The sequence below is a fragment of the Mobula hypostoma genome, chromosome 15 (genome assembly GCF_963921235.1).
Source record: "Mobula hypostoma chromosome 15, sMobHyp1.1, whole genome shotgun sequence".
Classification (NCBI taxonomy): domain Eukaryota; kingdom Metazoa; phylum Chordata; class Chondrichthyes; order Myliobatiformes; family Myliobatidae; genus Mobula; species Mobula hypostoma.
Genome location: NC_086111.1, coordinates 77,374,106 through 77,397,864, shown reverse-complemented (window position 1 = coordinate 77,397,864; position 23,759 = coordinate 77,374,106). Strand labels below are relative to the sequence as shown.

The following is a 23,759-nucleotide window of genomic DNA, read 5'->3' as shown; positions in this document are numbered from 1 at the left end:
AGAGAACTACACACAAAGTGCTGGAGCAGCTCAGCATGTCAGGCAGCATCTATGGATGGGAATCAATATTTCGGGCAAGACACTTCATCGGGATTCTTGACACTTATCCGGAATATCAACAAGCAAAGAAAATAGAAAGTAGAGTGAAATAGTGAAAACCTTACACAAAATTTACTTCAAGGCTTAAAAAAACCTGCCAAACAGAACTCAATAGTTAGCAAATAGAACAAAGGCAATAAAAACTTTCATCAATACCGATATTGACTTTTTTTTATAAAAATAACTTGGTCCCATTTAAATCAGTAAAATTTACAAAGATAAATAAGAACTTCAGAAAACTTTAGAAAATACTATTTACGTTCAACCCCTACCTTGGACTAACTTGGACAAAAGGAGGAAGAGAAATAACACACATGAAAATAAATCACACAACAGTCAGTTAAAACTTCCAAGTATATACTTTCATCAAAAATGTATATGCAATCATGATAAGAAATACAGACCCGAAAACTTAAATGAGAGGCCAACTCATAAAAATGAATTATCACTCTGGCAGAAAACATTAACCAGTGGAATGAGTATGGCCCTCCATGGGAGACATCCCAATGATCTGTGCAGACGAGATGGTGACAAGGAAGCATCGAGCACCTGACAGAGTTGGAGATCTCTTCCCAGAAACAGAGGGGTTCCTTGCAGAAATACAGGACAAGGTGGTTAACAAAAGGAAAAAAAATTGAAAATACATGAAACACAAACAAGGCAGTAAGTGCAGAAAATGCCAAGAGAAACCAGACACAATGCAACACATTCCAGGATCCTGGAGTCGTTTAACTCAATCTGATTATTTACAAAGTTACAATCAAGTGGCAAATATCATTCACCAAAATCTTGCTTTGAAATACAAACTCATGAATGTCCTCCATCACTTCATAAAGGCACCATAAATTTAAGCCTGATCCAATTTTTCAGTCAAAATCTTACAAATTATATGATAATCAATACATTATTTCAGATAGGACAATCCATAATAACCATCCGGATATCATATTAAAGGGTAAACAAGCAGGAACAACTCGTTCAATTGATAAAACCATTTCTGCTTTCAGTCTTTAGGACAGTGGTGTTTTCAAACAACCCTTTAGAAGCAGAGAAAATGACCTATTATGTGGAAATGAGTCATAATTAAGGAGGTTAACTATCAATGTCATTTTTCCTCAGTCCAGAGATTTGAGGGGCGAAGAACATCTCAGACAGAACTGCAGTCAGCTCCACTTCTTCAGTCTGCAGAAAATTCAAGGGAAACCTCTTCACCTGCAGCGTGGTGACTGTGTGGAACCCATCACCACAGGGAGAGCAAAAGGGAAACAGGGGAGGATTTAAAAGGACTGTCGTGGAACAGAATCACTGGCAGGGTCCAGCTGGCCTGAGTTGACTCTCTACTGTACACTAGGTGTGTTATAAATTCACTAAGTACCGGAGACAGAGTTTAAAATAGAACTGATTTATTTGTCTCAGATCCAGAATATTAAACTCCAGTCCCATTAAAGGTGAATATGCAGCAGAAAAAACTCCTCCCATGCCCAGTGATCAGGGTGCAGAACTGGGTGTGGTGAGCAGCAGCAATATTTGCAGAGTTCAGCACCGACAGTCACTCTCAAAATTGCATTCAGCAACGGTGATGGACAAATATCCAGAATGCAGCTTACTGAAACTTTCTCCCCAGTGTGATCCCAGTAGTGTGTCACAAGCTTAGATGACTGAGTAAATCCCTTCCCACATTCACAGCAGGTGAACGGCCTCTCCCCAGTGTGAACTCAATGATGCACATTTGGTGGAGATGGCTGAGAGAATCTCTTCCCAATGTCTGAGCAGGTGATCGGCCTCTACCCAGTGTGAACTTGCTGGTGTTTCAGTAGGTGAGATGATCGTGTGAATGCCTTCCCACATTCAAAGCAGGTGAACGGCCTCTCCCCAGTGTGAACTCGCTGGTGTATCTGTAGATGAGATGACCGAGCGAATCCCTTCCCACATTCACAGCAGGTGAACGGCCTCTCCCCAGTATGAACTCGTTGGTGTATCTGTAGATGAGATGACCGAGTGAATCCTTTCCCACATTCACTACAGGTGAACGGCCTCTCCCCAGTGTGAACTCGCTGGTGTGCCAAAAGGGTGGAAGAGTGAGTGAATGCCTTTCCACAGTCTGAGCAGGTAAACGGCTTCTCCCCAGTGTGAACTCGCTGGTGACTCTGTAGGGAGGATAACTGAGAGAATCCCTTCCCACAGTCTGAACAGGTGAACGGTTTGTCCCCAGTGTGAACTCGCTGGTGTCTCTGTAGATGAGATGACCGAGTGAATCCCTTCCCACAGTCTGAGCAGGTGAATGGCCACACCCCATTGTGAACTCGCTGGTGTGTCAGCAGAGCAGATGACCGAGTGAATCCCTTCCCACAGTGTGAGCAGGTGAATGGCCACTCCCCACTGTGAACTGACTGGTGTGCCAATAGGGTGGATGACTGAGTGAATCCCTTTCCACAGTCTAAGCAGGTGAACGGCCTCTCCCCAGTGTGAACTCGCTGGTGTCTCTGTAGGGTGGATGAACGAGTGAATCTCTTCCCACAGTCTGAGCAGGTGAACGGCCTCTCTCCAGTGTGAACTGACTGGTGTCTCAGTAGCTGAGATGATTTAGTGAATCCCTTCCCACAGTCTGAGCAGGAGAACGGTTTCTCCTCAGTGTGAACTCGCTGGTGAGCCATTATGTCAGATGACCGAGTGAATCCTTCCCCACAAATTCAGCAGATGACCAGTCTCTGCCCAATGTGAACTGACTGGTGTGTCCACAGGTGAGAAGACCAACTGAATCCCTTCTCACCCACAGAACAGGTGAATGGCCTTGCCCAGTGTGAACTTGACGTATCTTCAGTTGAGATGACCGAGTGAATCCATTCCCACTGTCTGAGCAGATGAATGGGTTCCCCTCTGCGTAAAATGACAGGCGTGCCAATCAGTCAGATGATTGAGTGAATCCCTTGCTCCACTTCTTAAATGTCTAGACAGAGACAGCAAAACCAGCGTGCCGTGTTCGAGATTCCCGTAGACAAATTCCTTGTCATTTTTAACCTGTAAAAAGATTTACAAAATCCATCAATGGGTGAAGAACAACATTTCAGGTGAGATCACTTTAGTTGTCAAGGTGTGATCTGACATCACACTGTTACAGTGAGGGTCAACCCAAGTTGGAGAGAGAAATTATTTTCTAACTGGGCACAGTGCTGGTATCTGGAATGACCATCAAATTCTTTGATGCTCTTCCTGTCTCTATAAGAATGGGGCATTTCTGCCGTCTCCAATCTGTGACCTGGCTCAGTTTGACTCTCTCCATTGGTATTATTCCCTGTTCCCACTGAGCTGCATGGGTTCCTGGCCCCAGTAACTGAAACACTCCCACACAAATAGCCTTTGTTAACGTGTAGCTGGGATTTTCTTCTATGTACTGTTAATTTAAAGTGTCACAGTTTTAACGCCATGTAAATATCTCCTACTCAGATGTATGGTTTGTCTGCACAGTTGTTAAAAGGAATTAGAGTGAATATTAGCATTATTTAAGGTTCTTGTCACAGTCATAGAAAAGTACAACACAGAAACAGGCCTTTTGGCATCTAGTTGGTGCTGAACTATTTAAACTTTCTACTCCCATACCCCTACCATCCAGGTACCTATACGAACCTCTTAAATCCTGTGCTGGCTCTTCATTCCACACCCGGATGACCGTCTGTGTGAAGAAGTTTCCCCTCATGTTCCCCTTAATGTTTCACCTTTCACCCTTAACCCATGGCCTCTGGTTGTAGCCCCACCCAATCTAAGTGGTAAAAGCCAGCTTGCATTTACCCTAACTATACCCTCATAATTGTGGTATATCTCCATCAGATCTCCCTTCAATCTTCTACATTCCAAGGAATAAATTCCTGACCTGTTCAATCTTTCCTTATAACTCAAGTCCTCCAGACCTGGCAACATTCTTGTGAATTTTCTCTGAACTCTTTCAGCCTCTTTTACATCTTTCCTGTAGGTTGGTGACCAAAACTGCACACAATACTCCAAATTAGGCCTCACCAATGTCTTGTACAAAGTCAACATAACATCCATCTCCTGTACTCAGTACTTCGGTTTATGAAGGCCAATGTGCGAAAGTCTTTCTTTTCATCCCTATTGAACTGTGACACCACTTTCAGTAAAATATAGATCTGTATTCCCAGATCCCCTTCTTCTACAACACTCCTCAGTGCTCTACCAGTCACTGTGTAAGTCCTACACTGGTAGGTCCTACCAAAGTGCAACACCTCGCACTTGTCTGATCAAATTCCATTTTCCATTTCTCAACCCATTTTTCCAGCTGGTCCAGATCACACTACAAGCCATGATAATCTTCCTTGCTGTCCACTGCACCACCAATCTTGGTGTCATCCACAAATTTCCTGATCCAGTCAACCACATTATCATCAAGATTGCTGATATAGATGACAAACAACAACAGATCCAGCACTGATCCCTATGGCACACCACTAGTCACAGGCCTCCGGTCAGAGAGGCAACCATCTGCTACCACACTCTGACTTCTCCCAAAGACAGTGTCTCATCCAATTGACTATCTCATCTTGAATGCTGAGTGACTGATCCTCCTTGACCAACCTCCCATATGAGAAGTCAAGTGCTTTGCTAAAGTCCATGTAGACAACATCCACTGCCTTGCCTTCATCCACTTCCTGATAACTTCCTCCAGAGACTCTATAAGATGGGACAGACATAACCTACCATGCACAAAGCCATGCTGCCTATCCTTAATCAGTCCACATCGATCCAAATACTTATATATCCGGTTCCTGCACACACATTGCAATAACTTTCCCACTACTGATGTCAGACTCACCAATGTATAATTTCCTAGTTTATTTTAGAGCCCTTCTTGAACAGCGGAGCAACATTGGCTGTCCTCCAATCCTCCAGTACCTCTCCTGTCACTAATGATGATTTAAATATCAGTGTTGTCCAAGGGAAGGGCAAGGGCCGATACAGCTTGGCAGCGGTGTCGTTGCAGAGCAATCTGTGATTCTCCTTCAACTTGTCTGCTGGGGCAACCTCATGCCTTCTTTTATTTCTTTCATAAGTGTTCACTTGAATTTCCTGTATTTCATAAGTACCCTATTTGTTCCCATTTGCCTGTACCTGGTATGCACCTCCCTTTTATTGATCTGGGAGATGGAAGCCAAAGGGGTGATGGAGCTGCATGGTGGGAGGTGGGGAAGGGGGGGGGGTTAAACTAAGCAGGGGGAATGGGAGCCTGAATAACAGAACAGATAGTGGAGGGGTTGTGGAGACATATGTTGTTCAGAGCTCCGACAAAGTCAGGAATGAAAAAGTTGAGCATGGTGCAGTGAATACACTGAGCTCGGTATATTTCAATACAAGGAGCAGTATAGGAAAGGCAGATGTGTTCAGGGCATGGATCAACACCTGGAATTATGACACTAGGATCTGGCAACTGTGGATTGGGACAGGCTGCTTTATGGCAAAAGTGTGCTTGGTAAGTGGGAGGCCTTCAAGGCGAAATTTTGAAAGTAAAATGCAGGTATGTGCTTGTCAGAATGAAAGGTAAAGATAGAAACTGTAGGGAACCTTGGTTTTCAAGAGATATTGAGATCCTGGTGAAGCACAAAACAGAGTTGCACAACAGGGATAGGCAGGCAGGTTCTTATGGAGTATAAGAAATGCAAGAGAACAAATAAGAAATAAATCAGGATGGCTAAAAGAAGGCATGAGATTGTCCTCACAGAAAAGACCAAGGATAATTCTCAGGGATTCTAGAGATAGATTAATAGCAAAAGGAGAGATAGATTAAGAGCAAAAGGATTACAAGGCACAAAGTTGGTCCTCTGGAAGATCGGAACGGCAATCCATGTGCAGAACCAAAGCAGATGGGGGAGATCTTAGATATTTTTTTCATCTCTATTTACTCAGGTGATGGGTCTATGGGAGTGTGGAAAAGCAGCATTAAAATCGTGGACCCCGTACAGATTAAAGAAGAGGAGATGTTTGCTATCCTGAGGCAGATTAGGGTGGATATATCTCCAGGGCACGACAAGATGCTCCCTCGGACCCTACGGGAGGTAAGTGCAGAAGTTGTCAAGGGCCCTAGCAGAGATAATTGAATCATCCTTGGTGACGGGGGAGGTACCAGAGGATTGGAGAACAGCCAATGTTGTTTCGCTGTTTAACATAGAACAGGAAACCTACAACATATTACACACCCTTCAGGCCACAAAGTTGTGCCGACCATGTAACCTACTCTAGAAACTGCCTAGAATTTCCCTAACACATAGTCGTCTATTTTTCTGAGCTCCATGTACCTATCTAAGAGGCTGTTAAAAGACCCTCTTGTATCCGCCTCGACCACCGCTGCTGGCAGCACATTCCACTCACTCACCACTCTGTGTGTGGAAAAACTCACCCCTGGCATCCCCTCGGTACACACTTCCAAGCACCTAAAATGCCCCCTCTTTTCCATATTTACTTAAAATCTCATGGCATTATGATCACTAGATACAGAGTGTTTTCAGACACTAATTTCTGTCACCAGCCCTGGATCATTTCCTTATAGCTTATTGCACACTTGTACGTTGGGAATTCTACATGCTGATTAAGGGCACATTTGACAAACTCTACCCCAGCTAGACCTTTTACAGTATGGGAGACCCAGTCAATACTTGGAAAGTTAAAATCACTTACTATATCAACATTTGTTTCTTGTCATAGTCTGCAATCTGTCTACAAATTTGTTCCTCTAGATCCTTTCTGATACCATCAAAATTAACCTTTCTCCAACTTAGAATCTCAACTCATGGTCCAGACCTCTCTTTTTCCAAATTTACTTTGAATCTCATGGCATTATGATCACTAATTTCCGTCACCAGCCCTGGGTCATTCCGTAACAGCTATTGCACACTTCTACATCAGGAGTTCTACGTACTGATTAAGGGAACATTTGACAAACTCTGCCTCATCTAGTCCTTTTATGTATGGGAGTCCCAGTCAATATATGGAAAGTTATAATCACTTACTGAATCAATCTTTGTTTCTTGGCATGGTCTGCGATCTCTCTACAAATTTGTTCCTCTAAATCCCTCAGACTGTTGGGTGCAAGCAAGTCCCAGTAATGGCTACACTATCATGATTTCATGCCCTGAGCTCATCTGGCTTTCCTATGATGCTTCTTGCATTGTGATATACACAGCTCAGCACATTCATCGCACCATGCTCAACCTTTTGATTGCTGACTTTGTCTGAACAACATCTGTCTGGGTGTCAAGAAAGCAACCTCTCCCTCAATGTCACAAAAACAAGGGAACTGGTTGAGTACTACAGAAGGAATGGAGACAGGCTGACCCCTATTGACATCAATGCATCTGGGGTTGAGAGAGTGAACAGCTTTAAGTTCCTCGGCATAAACATCACCGAGGATCTCGTGGTCTGTACATACTGGCTGTGTAGTATGTGGCTTTGTGCCTCTTTCACCTCAGATGCTTGAAGAAGTTTGGTATCGGTCCCAAATCCTAAGATCCTTCTGCAGGGACACAATTGAGAGCATCCTGACTGGCTGCATCACTGCCTGGTATGGAAACTGTACTTCCCTTAATCGCAGGACTCTACAGAGAGTGGTGTGGACAGCACAGTGCATCTGTAGATGTGAACTTTCCACTATTCAGGACATTTATAAAGGTGTGTAAAAAGGCCCGAAGGATCACTGGGGACCCGAGTCACCCTAACCACAAACTGTTCCAGCTGCTAACCATCCGGGGAACGGTACCACAGCATAAAAGCCAGGACCAACAGGCTCCTGGACAGCTCCTTCCACCAGGCCATCAGACTGATTAATTCATACTGATGCAATTGTATTTCTATGTTTTAATGCCTGTCCTATGTACTAATTATTGTAAATTACTAGAAATTACACTTTGCACATTTGGATGGGAAAGATTTCTGCTCCTCATGTATATTAAGGATACAAGTCATTTCAATTCACCCTCTCCACTATCTGTTCTGGCATTCTGGCTCCAATCCCCTCTGCAACTGTAGTTTAACCACACCCCCACCCCCACCACACACTAGCACTAGCAAGCCTTACCACTTGGATATTTGCTCTCTGCTAGTTTTGATTCCCTAACTAACAAATCCCCTACCAGCCCTTTGACTTTCCTCTGCTAGGAAATCCCCCCCAGCAGTTTCTAAAATGGTCCACCTGTTGTTGTGTGGGATGGCCACAAGAGTACTCTGCGATGGCTATTTAACCTCATTCCCCTTCCTGACTCTCACCCAGTTTCCTGCACCTTGGGTGCAACTCACCTCTCTTCATGGCACATCTATCACTTCCTTTGACCCCCAGATGATCTCCAGCTCCAACTCCCCAATGTGCAGGGTTACAAGCTGCAGCTGGACGTACATCTTGCAGGTGAGGGTGTCAGGGACACTGGAGGTCTCCCCACCGTCCTACCAATGTCCCCTGTAATTTGTAATGACCAGTGGTCACAAAAATCTTGTGCTGTGCATTTTTTTTGCATGGTGACAACATGTGCACTCTTAATTTTATACATAGAGGTATTCATTTCAACAGCTAGCAAATCACTGTCAGTAAGAACTTTGATCTCCTCTGGGTTTGATCGGGTTCATCTGCACTCTCACACAGCCTATGTAGCAGGCCTGTAGTGGGTTATGAAGGATTTTCCCGCCAGAGCTTTTGCACACTGTCCATATATGACTTCCGTGCTAAATGATGTTTTAAAAAGTCAGATCTCCAAATATCACTCCACTTCTTCCCACTTGCAAATTCTCCAGCAACTTTTGCATTGCCGCAATACACACAGGTACATAAACATTTCCCCTGAACCCTCCCTAAGGAGACTGGTGAACTCATTGATGGCAATGCCAATGAATATGAAGGGAGGGGCAGTAGTCTGTCTCATTGAAGTCTGGCACATTTGTGCTGTGAAAGCTATTTGTTGCTCAGGGGAAAGGTGTTTGATATCGTTATGAATCCAGAGAGAATGAGTTAAAACATTTTCTCACGGGTAGAAAAGTCCAGAACAAGAGGAGGTAGAACAAGCAACACACACAAAATGCACGCACAAAACACATATAAATGCAGGCCAGGCAGCATCTATGTTAAAGAGTATTAATGTGCTGAGTTCCTCCAGCAATTTGTGTATGTTGCTTGGATTTCCAGCATCTGCAGACTTTCTCGTTTGTGACTGGAGGAAGAACAAAGGTGATTTTCTCTACAGCTGATGTAAAAGATTTTGTTCCCTTTCTCCGAGTTCCCAATCCTTGCATTTAGACAGCTGGAGCTCAGCTCTGTCTGAGATCCATCGGTTCCCATTCCCTCGTCAGCCGGAAGCTCCTCGGGGCCCGTATACGGATCGTGGGGCTGAGAGAGAGGGAAGAGAGCAGGACAGTACCGGGATTGCAGGCCACAGTGTCCGGCGCTCACAGCAATTGACCAGAGGTCGGTGTTAAAAATTCTCGCCCGGAGATTCTCTTACCTCCTGCTGCGAAACATCCCGAGGCCTTTTGTGTACTGCGGGCATGCGTGATATTCGGTAACGTCATCAACCCTGACGCCTGCGCATTTGATCGGCGCTTCGGCGACAGCGAAATATTTAACCCAGTGCTTTATGGGTAATCATGGTGCCATTAAAAGTTTCTGCCAGCCCCGGTTCCATGTCCACATCTCAGTTTTTGTTTGTGCGTATAGAAAACTCAGCAGCTGTTTTAACGTAGAAAGCGGCTCCCATAAACAATATACACAATATCAATAGGCTTTCCGTGTATCTACTGCCAAAGTACCATCCTCTTAGAAATGCAAGTATGAAACACAAGAGATTCTGCAGTTGCTGGAAATACAGAGACGCACATACACAAAATGCTGGAGGAACTCCGCAGTTCAGGCAACAACTAAGCAGAGGAGGAAACACTCTAGGCATTCTGAAGGGGCTCGGCCTAAACGTTGTCTATTTATTCCTCTTCACATTTGCTCCCTGATCTGCTGATTTCCTCCAGAATTTTGCGGAAATTAACGATTTTTTTTCAATCAACCAGTCCCCAAATGTTTCTGATCTTTCATTTCTAGCCACAACATGCTGCTCTGATTCCTCCTCTTCCTCGTAAACTCCAGACCCCATCTCCTTCTGGAGACCCAAAGCCTTGATTCGTACTGGTAACTCTAGTTTCTGACTCTGCTCCATCAAAGATTCACTCGCTAGTCTGCTGTCAGGCTTTAGAGGCGCATTGCAACAACCCAGCTTCCTGAGGCGCAGTCCTTTGAAATTAGTGAAAATGACCCAAAACGTTGAAAAGAGCAGGGAAGAAGGAGTTTAACCACCATAGTCCAGAGCCCTGAACAACGTCAAAACCACAGTGAGCTCATCGTCTTATTCAGCCGGGAGAAAACAATGCAGGGAATTCATACAGGTGTATAAGATGATGAGAGACATTGGTTGTGGAATAGCCAGAGGCTTTTTCCCCAGGGCTGAAATGGCTAACACTAGGGGGCATAGTGTTAAGGTGTTTGGAAGTAGTTGCAAGAGAGATGTCAGAGGTAATGATTTTCCATTATGAGCAGTGAGTGCATGGAATGCAATGCCGGTGATGGTGGTGGAGGAGGATGCAACAGAGTCTTTTAAGAGCTTAGATAGCTACTTGGGGCTTAAAAAAATAGAGGGCTATCTGCGAGGGTAATTCTAGGCAGTTTCCAGAATAGGTTATGTGGTTGGCACAACATTGTGGGCCGAACAGCCTGTAATGTGCTGCAGATATCTATGATTCTATGAAATTCAAGGGAAATTTCTTCACCCATGGAGTGGTGACTAGTTGCAACCTGTCATCACAGGGAGGGTGAGAGAGGAACGGCAGAGATGGATTTTAAAATACTGATACAGAACAGAAACATGGGCAGGGACCAGATGGACTAAGTGGTCTCTCTAGAGTACACCGTGAGTTTGGTAGAGACAGTAAGTACCTGCGACACGAGGTTTGATACAGAACTGATTTATCTTTCACAGATCCACGATGTTAATCACCGGTCTAGTTTAAGGCTAGCATCAGCAGAGCAGCCTCCTCCGATGCTCAGTGACCAGGGTTCAGTCCTGGGAACGATGGGCAGACACAAGAACTGCAGAACCTGACAGTAACAGTCCCTCATGAACCTGCAGCTGCCTTCAGTCACGGTAATGGTTAAACATTTAACACGGGGCTTATTTGAACTTCCTCACTCATGCAAAGTTGTGGTTGCTGCATCAGCAGGGATGATTGAGTAAATCTGTTTGCTCACTCTGGACAGAAATGTGGCCTCTATTTATTGTGAACTCACCGGGCATCACAAGGTGGGTTAACTGAATGAGTCTCTTCGCACACATGGAGCAGGTGTACGGCCGCTTCCCAGTGCGAAGCTGTTGGTGTATCTGTGATAGCCGACTGAATCCCTTCCAAAATGAGAGACAGTAGGTGACATCACACTGCTGTCAACGCCATGGCAATGTATCCAATCAGATCCCAGACATGGACAAGTGTTTGGTCCTTCCTTGTAGCGAGCGGGGCGCTGTCTTCTCCAGCATCTCTGCCTCCACATTTAAGGATCGGTGGCATTCAAGCGCTGGTGAACTGAGAGATACAGCGGAATTAATGTGCTGTTGTGTTTGAGATTCCCATACACAAATTCTTTGGCTTTTCTACTGTAACGGGACCCTGAATTACCCCTATTAACTGTGCTTTTGAAAAGAGAGAGAGTTATTTACCATCAATAGCTTGTTTGTAAAAGAGAGAGATGAAGCCTAACAGTCGGACTATCACTTTAAGGAATCAGAAAGAACTGGTTAACTGTTGGGTTTCTGTTGAAGTGGAGATAGCACCAAGCTGCTCTTAAGTTGCTATGGAGACTGAAGGCGGTGTTATTTAATGGACACTCGATGTTATGATTTTCAGAAGGTTGTTGACACTATCCTCAAGGATTTTTGCCTGCTTGCATTTCTTCACAGAGAGAGGAAGGAGGGATTATTTGAATGACAGTTGATGCTCAGCATGGGAAGATAAAATAGGAGGTCAGATGATACAGACCTCAGACACATGTTCTGGACACTGAATGAGCATTGTTGTGCCCACAAAAAAAGTGGGTTTTGGAGGATCGATCAGGCAGATCGATCCATCACTCTTGCAGTGGAAAGAGGAAAAGGGTTGACTGGTGAGGAGTTGTCCATGTGTCCACCCTCGCCTGGGGGATAGCTCCACCACAGAAAACTGGTCCCCTTTGTTAAAGTCACAGTCGGTGACTTTTAAAGGATTTTTGAAGGACAACGAGAAGATCAACGGCGTCAGCTCACCTGAAGACTCAAATCTCTCCCTCTCTCTCTCTCCATCACTACTCAACTCAATACCACGAACTGAACTGAACTGAACTTTACTCATCATCATAAGACTGTATCCTTTTACCCCTAGACTTAAAGAAGCTTAGTTTTTCATACATATATTTTCCACACTTACTGATACACTTACTTATATATATATAATCATAGCTAACCTGTTTGATTTGTCTACATTTACATTACTGTATTGCGTAGTTACTAATAAATATTATTAGTTTATAGCAATGCTGGACTCCAAAGTGTTTTCCTTCTCTGCCGGTTCTTTATTTCCATCACAGGGTTCGTGACACTACACTGTTAAAAGTTTACAAAGCACGTCAGTGGGTGAAGGACAACATTTCAACTCAAATAATTATAGCCTCCATAGTGCCTTCTGATAAAAACACTGTCACAGCTCAAAACAATTTGGAGGAACAAGACTTCATCTTCTAACTGACTACAGTTCCGGCATCAGGAACAATATCAATCTCTCTGCTTCCGTCTCTGTATCAGAATGAATCATTCCTAACCTTCATCAGTCTGTGACTTGGCTCAGTTTCTCTGTCTCCTTCACATTCTGAACTTACGCCACACACCTACTAAGATCACATTTTATCTACATGGCTGCGACGACAGACTTTCTGATTATTATGTCCCTCCTGGCTTTTGACGGTGGTGAACTCAGGGTCAGCAATGGTATTGAACCTCAGGAGTAGGTGATTAGGCTTTTTTGTTGCAGATTGATAAACTGCCGGTAGTGTGTGGCTGGATGAGTGGGTCGTTTTCAGACTGGAAGGAGGCAGCGTTTGGATTTCCCCAGAGATCAGTCCTCACATCAGCGAGATGTGAGATGTCCCAGTCTGCTGTTGACGCAGAGAGAGTGGAGTTCGGGGGAGGGGAGGCAATTCACATGCAATTTCGTAGCTTTGCAATCAGTACATAGTGCACTGTGGGGCTGCAGTGGCGGGATCCATTGCTGGGATCAGTCTGCAGTCACTGTGGGCTATGAGGATTTTGTGAATAAAGTGCCATTGTCCAATTAAGATTCTCAAGCCGGGGAGCAAGCCTATCATTTGTATATTTAAGTTGTATTTATGGCATTGTGATAAACAGATACTATAGCCCTCCACGACCTCTCTATCCAGTCCTTTCAATATTAGACTTCATTCGTAAATTTGGCCACAGGGCCATCAATACTGTCATCCGATGCATTGACATGGAACGTAAACAGAAAAGTTGCCAACACAGACCCCTGTGGACCTCTGGGGTAGTAATCTCAGGATTGCTGCCTGCGCCACGTGCTAGCGATGAAGGAATAGCATGATCAGACGTATTAATGTGTGGCTGAGAGACTTGTGTAGGGGGCAGGACTTCAGATTCCTGGATCACTGGGGCCTCTTCCGAGGGAGGTACGACTGGTACAAAAAGGACGGGTTACACCTGAACCCAAAGGGGTCCAATATCCTAGCGGGTACACTTAATAGAGCTGTTAGTGAGGGTTTAAACGAATTAGCAGGAGGATGAGAACAGGAGTCATTGGGCTGCGGAAGGGGAAAACAGTAATAAATCAATGATAGCGTGCAACAGAGATTATAGAAAGAACAGACAGGAGATAAAAGCTTAATCAAAGCCAGTGGCATGAGTTACAGGGCAATGGAGGCGTGGTGCAATTAAAACAGAAGCAACAAATGCTGGACTGAGAGTGCTGCATTTGAATGCACGCAGCATAAGGAACAAAATGGACGATCTTCAAATCCAGCTACAGATTGGCAAATATGACATTGTGGCCATCTGTGAAACTTGGCTAAAGAATGTCTGCCATTGGGAGCTGAATGTCCAAGGATATAAGACGTATCAGAAAGATAGGTTAGTAGGTAAAAGAAGTGGTGTGGCCCTGTGTACAAGAAATAATATTAAATCATTGGAAAGAAATGACATGGGATTGGAAGGTGTAGAGTCTCTATGGGTTGAATTAAGAAATGGCAAGGGTAAAAGAACCCTAATGACATTTGTATACAGGCCTACAAACAGCAGCTGGGATGTGGATTGCAAATTTACCAAGAGATAGAAAAGGCTTCTCAGAAAGGCAATGTCATGATAATCGTTGGGGATTTTAACAGGAAAGTGGATTGGGAAAACCATGTCGGTACTGGACCGCAAGAGAGAGAATTTGTAGAATGTCTACGGGATAGCTTTTTAGAACAGCTCACTGTTGAGCCTACTAGGAGATCGGCTATGCTGACTTGGGTGTTGTGTAATGATCCAGAGATAATCAGGGAGCTTAAGCTTAAGAAACCTGTAGGGAACAGTGATCACAATACGATCAAGTTCACATTGAAATTTGAGAGGGAAAATAAAATCCAATGTGTCAGTATTTCAGTGGAATAAAGGAAATTACAATGGTATGAGAGGGGAATTGGCCGAAGTTGACTGGAAAGGGACATTTGCAGGAAGGACAACTGTGCAGCAATGGCTGGAGTTTCTGCGAAAAAAGAGGGAAGTGCAAGACAGATTTTTTTTCCCAAATAAGAAGAAGGACACTACCGTGGATGACAAGTGAAGTCAGAGCCGAAGTAAAAACAAAAAAACAAGGAAGCCAGTGTCATAGTGGGTGGCGTTGGGAGCAGACCCAAATGCAAGAACACAGACACTGAAGTACTAGGAATTGGAATGGACAAAACTAAATGACAGGACAGAACACAGACTAGGCTAGGGAAGCAGGAACAGGACGAGGGACTGGGAACAAGGAGCCTGGGCGTGGACTCCGAGCCAGAGACTGTACGAGGACCCAGAACCTGGGTCTTGACTCGGGCTCGGACCCTAAAACCAGGCGAAGACGTGGCAAGCCTTGGGCTCCTGGAGAACAGGCGAAGACGTGGCGAGGCCTGGGTTCCTGAAGAACAGATGAAGATGTGGCCTGAGGCTGGAGGCTGGGGTCTTGAGGCTTGATGAGGACATGACGGGGCAAGGGTACTACAAGGCAAATCCTAGGCAGGACGCGGGACTCACCCCACAGAGGCAAGGACAGGAAGGCACAGACCCAACCGCAGGGTAACGGCAAACAGCCTGGCTTACCCAACAGAGGCAAGGGACAGGAAGGGGCAGAATCAACCACAGGGTAATGGCAATCAGCCTGGATTATCCGACGGAGGAAAGCAACAGTGTCGAGTACCCCGTGATGGGTATAAAGAACCAGCAGAGATGGAAAACACTTTGGAGTCTAGTATTGCTATAAACTAATAATATTTATTAGTGACTACAGTAATATAAATGTAAATAAATCAAACAGGTTAGCAGTGATTACATATAAATAAGTATATCAGTGAGTGTGGAAATATATGTATATGAAAAACTAAGCTTTTTTAAGTCTAGGGGTAAAAAGATACAGTCTTACGATGTTGAGTAAAGTTCAGTTCAGTTCGTGGTATTTAGTTGAGTAGCAATAGAGAGAGAGAGAGAGAGAGAGAGAGAGAGAGAGAGAGAGAGTGAATTGAGTCTTCAGGTGAGCTGTTGCCGTCGATCTTCTCATCATCCTCCGAAATCCTTCACAAGTCACCGACTGTGACTTTAACAAAGGGGACCATTTTTCCTGTGGTGGTGCTATCACCCCGGCAAGGGTGGACACATAGACAATGCCCAACCAGTCAACCCCTTCTCCTTCACTGGAAGAGCAATTGGATCGATCCGCCTCATCGATCCTCCAAAACCCACTTTCTCTTCGGGCACAACAATGCTCGTTCAGTGTCCAGATCATGTGTCTGAGGTCTGTATCATCTGACCTCCTATTTATCTCATCGTGCTGAGCATCGCCTGTCATTCAAAGAGTCCCTCCTTACTTTGTCTGTGAACAAATGCAAGCAAGCAGATCTGTCCTTGAAAGTAACATCAATAATGTGCTGTCAGTCACCATAGCAACCTTCGAGCTGCTCAGTGTTATGTCCAAAGTAAAAATCCAAAGTTACCTCCCGTGCCCTAACGTGACAGTCCAACCGTCAATTTTCGTCTCTCTCTCTCTCTCTCTTTTCAAAACAAGCCCTCGGTGATAAATAACTCCCTCTCTCTCTCTCTCTCTTCAAACAGTTAATAAGGGCACTCCAGGATCCCCTCACAACAGGAAGGGTGCAGAACCAACTGCAGGGTAACGGCAATCGGCCTGGCTTACGCGATGGAGGCAAGGGACAGGAAGGGAGCTAGGTCCAGGGTGGCTCCAAGGCTCGAGGTGGACAGTAACCTCAGCGGGCTACAGAACAGCCAAATCCATATCCCGATGGCTACACTAGCCTTCCACTAGTGGATTGCTCCAAGGGGAGACTGACGAGACGATCCAGCAACCAGACTTCATCCCAGGGCCACTTATATTCCCAGGCCCAAGATGAGCATCAGATGCTTATGGTTAAGTGCAACCGAAACCAGGGACAGCCGGAAGACCCGGAGTCCGGAGTCTGTGGACCGCAATGCGGACATCGGACCGGATCATGACAGACAGAGCTTGTGGGTAGCTGATTGGGGAGATTTTAAAAACTTGCAGAAGAAAGTTAGGAAGGTCATTCGGAAGGAAAAGATGAATTATGAGAGGAAGAAGGTGACTAATATCAAAGGAGATACTAAAAGATTTTTTAAGTATACAGAATAAAGGGTAAAAGAGAGTCAAGGGTAGATATAGGACCAATACAAAATGACGCTGGTGATATTGTAATGAGAGATGCAGAGATAGCAGAGGAACTGAACACGTATTTTCCATCAGTTTTCACAGTGGAAGACATCTGCAATATACCGGACATTCAAGAGTGTCAAGGAAGTGAATTTTGTGCAGTGAAAATTACGACTGAGAAGGTGCTCAGGAAGCTTAATGGTCTGAAGGTAGATAAATCTCCTGGACCTGATGCAATGCACCCTCGGGTTCTGAAGGAAGTAGCTGGAGAGATTGTGGAGGCATTAACGATGATCTTTCAAAAATCGATAGATTCTAGGATTGTACCGGATGACTGGAAAATTGGAAATGTTACCCCTCTATTTAAGAAGTGTGAGAGACAGCAGAAAGGAAACTATAGACCTGTTAACCTGACATCAGTGGTCAGGAAGTTGTTGAAATCGATTGTTAAGGATAAGATTATGTAGTATCTGGAGGCACATGACAAGATAGGCCAAATCCAGCATGGTTTCCTGAAAGGAAAATTCTTCCTGACAAACCGACCACAATTCTTTAAGGAAATTACAAGTAGGGTAGACAAATGAGATGCAGTAAACGTTGTGTACTTGGATTTTCAAAAGGCCTTTGATAAGGTGCCGCACATGAGGCTGCTTAGCAAGATAAGAGCCCATGGAATTACACAGAAGTTACTAGCATGGGTGGAGCATTGGCTGGTCGGCAGAAAACAGAGTGGGAATAAAGGGATCCTATTCTGGCTGGCTGCCGGTTACCAGTGGAGTTCCACAGGAGTCGGTGTTGGGACCGTTACTTTTCACAATGTATATCTATGATATGGACTGCGGTATTAATGGATTTGTGGCTAAATTTGCTGATGATACAAAGATAGGTGGAGGAGCGGGTAGTGTTGAGGAAACAAAGAATCTGCAGAGAGACTTAGATAGCTTAGGGTAATGGGCAAAGAAGTGGAAAGTGAAATACAATGTTGGAAAGTGTATGGTCATGACCTTTGGTGGAAGAAGTAAACAGGAAGACTATTATTTAGATGGGGAGATAATTCATAATGCAGAGATGCAAAGGGACTTGGGAGTCCTTGTGCAAGATACCCCAAAAGGTTAACCTCCATATGAAGAAGGCGAATGCAATGTTGGCATTCAGTTCTAGAGGTATAAAATATAAGGGCGGGGATGTGAATTGAGGCTCTATAAGGCACTCGTGAGACCACACTTGGAGTATTGTGTGTAGTTTTGGGCTTATTTTATAAAGGATATACTGACATAGAAGAGGGCTCAGAGAAGATTCACGAGAAATATTCCAGGAATGAGAGAGTATGAGGAACACCTGGCAGCTCTTGGGCTGTATTCCCTGGAGTTCAGGAGAATGAGGGGGGATCTCATAGAAACATTTCGAATGTTAAAAGGCCTGAACAGATTAGATATGGCAAAGTTATTTCCCATGGTAGGGGATTCTAGAACAAGAAGGCAGGACTTCAGGATTGAAGGGCATCCTTTTAGAACTGAGATGTGGAGAAATTACTTTAGTCAGAGGGTGGTAAATGTGTGGAATGTGTTGCCACGAGCAGCTGTGGAGGGCAAGTCATTGGGTGTATTTAAGGCAGAGATAGATAGGTTCTTGATTAGCCAGGGCATCAAAGGGTATAGGGTGAAAGCAGTGGAGTGGTGAATGACTGGATGAAGTGGATCAGCCCATGATTGAATGGTGGAGCAGACTCGATGGGCCAAATGGCCTACTTCTGCTCCTATATCTTGTGGTCTTATGGTCTAACAGCCCGTGTCACCCCCTAAAAGAATCCCACTGTCCCGGTCTCTCCCCGCAGCTCTGTGTCAGACCCAAAGTAACTAATTGTGGGAAGTGGAATTAAAATGCTCCCAGGCTGGAACCTCGGAGCATAAATCAGGAATGGATGCACTCTGGGAAATGCACAACGGAAATGTGGAAGCATTGTCGGCAGCACTTGTATGGGGTCCTGGATAGGTTTGTCCCATTGAGGCAGGGAAAGGATGGTAGGGTGAAGGAGCCATGGCTGCCAAGCGATATGGGACATCTAGTCAAGAGGCTGATTTAAGGTGTCGGAAGCAAGGTTCAGACAGGGCTATGGAGAGTTACACGGTAGTCAAGGATGAATAGAAAAATGGAGCTAGAAAGGACTTAGCAACTGAGATTAAGGAAACACCCAAGACATTGTTAATTTACGTGAAGAAGAAAAGGATGACTAGTTTGAAGATAGGAACTGGTCTGGGATAGAAAATGAAACATGCGCTGGGGTCGAGGAAGGTAGGGCATGTCCTGAATGAAGTCTTTACTTCAGTGTTTACTAGTGAACAGGATCGTGACGATTTGGAGGACGGCGTTAAATGGGCTGATGTGAGACAACATGTTGAGGTTAAGAGCGAGGATGTGCTGGAACTTTTGGAAATCAGGATAGATAAGTGCTCTGGTGTGGTCGCGATATACCCCAGGTCACTGCAGGAAGCGTGGGTTAGAGATTGCTGCACCCTTCGCTTTATCACTGGCCAGAGAAGTAGTGTCAGAGCTTTGGTATGTGGAAAATATTATTCCTTTGTTTAAAAAAAGAAGTAGAGATAACTCTGAAAATTATAGTCTAGTGAGTCTTACTTCTGTGTGCAAACTATTGGAAAAGATTCTTCGAGACATTATTTATGAGAATGTGGAGACCTGATTTGAAATAGTCATTATGGCTTCAGAGGGGCAGGTCATGTATCAGAAGCCGTGTTGTATTTTGTGAGGATGTGACAAAGCACATTGATAAAGGTAGAGATGTTGAACTGGTAAAAATGGCTTTTAATAGGCATTTGATAGGTTTCACCATGATAGGCTATTTCAGTATCCAGAGAAAGTTGTTTGGTGTATTCAAAATTGTTTTTTTTAATCCAGAGAAGGCAGAAGATAGTTATGCAGAGAATGTTTTCTCCCTGGATGTTGGTAACCAGTGGTGACGTGCACAGATCTGTTCTGCGATCCCCTGTTTTTAGTGTTTTTTCATAAATGATTTGTTTGAGGTGGAATGGTGGAATTCGTAAGTTTGCCAATGATATGGAGATTGCTAGAGGCCGTGGTTAGTGTAGAAGATTGTCATAGGTTGCAACAAGACATTGACAGGATGCAAATCAGCACCGAGAAGTGCTAGATGAAGTTCAACACAGAAAAGTGCGAAGTGATTCACTTCGGAAGGATGAATTTGAAGGCAGAGTACATGGTTAACAACAGGATTGTTAGCAGTGTGGTGGAACAGAGGGATATTAGGGTCCACATCCACAGATCCCGCAATGTTTCTTCACACGTTGATAGGCAGATTAAGACGATTTATTGGGTGTCAGCCACATTAGTTGGGGATTAAGTTCAGGAGCCAGCAGGTCATATTATAACTCTAAAAATCCTGGTTAGACCACACTTGGAATGTTGCATTCACTTCCGAGCGCCTCATTATAGGAAGGATGTGGAAACTATAGAGAGAGTGCAGAGGAGGTTTACCAGGATGCTGCCTGGATTAGAGAGCATGTGCTCTGATGATACTTTGAGCCAGCGAGGGTATTTCTTTTTGGAGCAAAGGCAGAGGAGAGCTGACTTAATAGAAATGTACAAGATGATCAGAGGCATTCAGTGGATCGAGTGGACAGATAGCGTCTTTTCCCCAGGGTAGAATGGTGGTTATGACTGGAAATAATTTTATGGTGAATGGAGGAAAGTATGGGGAGAATGAAAAGTACAGAGGGAAAGGGGAATAAGCATAGACCTTGCGGGTGAGTATTAAACTGGAGCAGGGCAAATTACGAGAGATTAGGCAGGAAGGAGGGAGAGTTAACAGGGAACAGCTGTTTTTGAGCAAGTCCACATCCAACATGTGGACTACACTGTGTACAGGACAGGTATGTTCCAGTCAGAAGAAAGGACAAGTACGGCAAGGTAGAGAACCAGGGATGTTGGGGGAATGTCATGAGTGTCGTCCAGAGTAAAACGGAAAGTAGATAAAGCTCAGGAAGCTAGAAACAAACAGAGACTTGGAGGATTAATATGAAGCCAGAAGAGAACTCCAAGAAATTTAAAAAACTGGTGGGAAATTGGGAAAGCCATGACGGCCCATAAGAACTGCTTGGCAAGTGTGATTAAACAGAATCTCAAAGCGAGAAGATAACACAAGAGAGGGTTCGACCACCCAAGGACAAAGGGGGAGGGGAGAATTTGGTTGGATACAAAGGATGTGTCTGAGGTTTATAAACAAGTACTTTACATCAATATTTATCAAAGACAAGGACGTGGAGCATGTGGAGATCAAGGCAAAGAGAATTAATATGCTCGAGTATTTTGAAGTAATGGAGCAGGAAGCTTTAGGCTTTTAAATAGCATCAAGGTGGATAAACCCCAGGGCCTGATGGGACACACCACAGATTATTGACAGAGGCAAATGAAGAGATTGTTGGGACCTTGGACAATATCTTTGTGCCCTCCCTAGCCACTGGCGAGGTCCTGGAGGACTGGTGAGCAGCCAGTGTTGATCTGTTATTCAAGAAGGGAACCGGGGATAATCCTGGAAGTTAGAGACTGTCAGTGGTAGGGACAGGATTTATGAGTATTTGTAAAACCATAGCTTTTTTGGGAGGAGCCAACATGGCTTTGTTTGGAGCAAATTGTGTCTTACTAACTTGATTGATTTTATTCATGTAGTCATGAGGATGATTAATGAAGGTCGAACTCAGGAAGTTGTTTTCGCACATTTTTGTGAGGTCTTTGACATTTCCCACATGGGAAGCTCATCCAAAAGATTAAGATGTATGGGATCCATGGTGAATTGGATTCAGAACTGGGTTTCCCATTGAAGACAAAGGGTGGTGGTTGAAGGGAGCTATTCTAACTGGAGGTTTAGGTTAGTGGTGTTCTGCAGGGATCTGTACTGGGACCTCTACAGTCTGTAATGTATGTAAACAATCCGGATGAAAATGTCTTGGGGTGTGGATAGAATAGGTAACAGTCAAAGAACACAGTGCTGGGGATATCCTGTAAATTAGCTGCAGATATGGGCAGAGAAATGGTAGATGGAGCTTAACCTGGCCAAATGTGAAGTCTTGCAGCTCGGCAGGTCAAATGTAAACAGACAGTACACTGTTAAATGCAACAGGGTCGGTAAGCAGGCGGAGCTTGGAGTCCAAGCTAATCACTCCCTGAAAGTGGTTGCACAGGTTGACCGGGGGGGGGGGGGGGGGGGGCGCGTTAATAAGGCAAATTGCCTGCTTGTCTTTATTAGTCGAGGCATTGTGTTCAAAAGTCAGGAAGTTATGTTGCAACTCATAAAACTCTAGTTAGGTGACATCTGGAGTATTTCATACAGTTCCAGTCGCCCCATTCTGGGAAGGATGTCAAAGAGTTGAAGAGAGTGCAAATGAGTTTACGAGGATGCTGCCTGGATTAGAGGGCTTGTGGTTGGACAAATGGGTTGTTTTCTCTGGAGTGGTGGAGACTGAGAGGAATTCTGATAGAGGTTTCTAAGATTATGAGGGGTATAGATAGAGTAGGCAGACAGTATCTCTTTTGAGGGGTTGGAATGTTTAATAGCAGAGGGGGAGAAGGTAAGTTTAAAGGAGAAAGGCAACCTCTGTGTGAAGGGCAGGTTCTTTACACAGATTTGTTGGTGCCTGGAATGAGCACCTGGGGTTTGGTAAAGGCTGATATTGTTTCATAGGGACTTTTAAGAGATTATTAGCTAGGCACATGATTGAGAGGAAAATGAAGGGATATGGATATTGTGTCTGCACATTGGATTAGTTTAGTCGGCCATTTGATTATTAATTTACTTGGCCACTTTGGGAGAGCTAAGAACATTGAGGGCTGAAGGGCCTGTTCCTGTGCTGTACTGTTCTATGTTCTGTAACATTGTTCAGTCTACAATGTTTAAATGTGATCTTTGTTTCAGTGTGTTGTTTTACTATTCCAAGCTCCAGAACTTCTTTCAGCATTTTGTCAAACTTTGCCAACCCATTCCTCATTTCCACAGAGGATCCCTTCATCACTCCCTGGGAGTGGGAGCCTTTCCCCATCACCAGGCTGAGGAAGAACAGGGAATCCTCTGTCGAGATTCCCTTCTCTGTGAGTTCTGTGATTTCCTGTAAATGATGAACTTGTTGAGTGACAGACTGAGTGAAAGCGAATGGAGAAGACAATATCTGCTTAGGGATGGGACGTCCCAGTGACTTTAAGCACAGAGACAGTCACTGGGCAGCCTCTTCACCCACACTGTAAATTTCTGGGTTCAGTCATTAGCAACAAAGCACTGACTGTAGAAATTACAAATCAGAATATTATTAGAGTCACGGAGCCCAGCAGCACTGAAACAGGCCCTTTGACCCTTCTAGTCAATGCTGACCTGTTTTTGTTTTTACTTCCTATTTCCAACTACCTGCACCATAGCCTCCGTACACCTCCCATCCATGTCATCACCCAAATTTCTCTTTAGTGTCTAAATCGAACCCACATCCTCCACTTCCACTGGCAGCTCATTCCACACTCTCACCAAACTCTGAGTGAAGAATTCCCCTTCAGATTCCTCTAAAACATTTCACCTGAACTTACGTCTAATGTGGGGGTAAGAGGGAAGACGGGGTGGAGAGGGAAGGCAGTAAGGAGGGGGCAAGGCTGAT

The 23,759-nt window shown here is 44.5% G+C and overlaps 1 protein-coding gene across 1 annotated transcript in view; it reads right to left on the bottom strand.

Moving 5' to 3' along the window:
• Positions 1-201: 201 nt before the first annotated feature.
• LOC134357019 (zinc finger protein 850-like) overlaps positions 202-23,759 on the bottom strand; it is a 104,894-nt gene continuing 81,336 nt past the window's right edge. Inside the window, exon 4 of the mRNA XM_063068330.1 lies at positions 202-2,769. Coding sequence (XP_062924400.1) covers positions 1,884-2,769 — 886 coding nt within the window. The 3' untranslated portion in view covers positions 202-1,883. The remainder of the gene's footprint in view (positions 2,770-23,759) is intronic.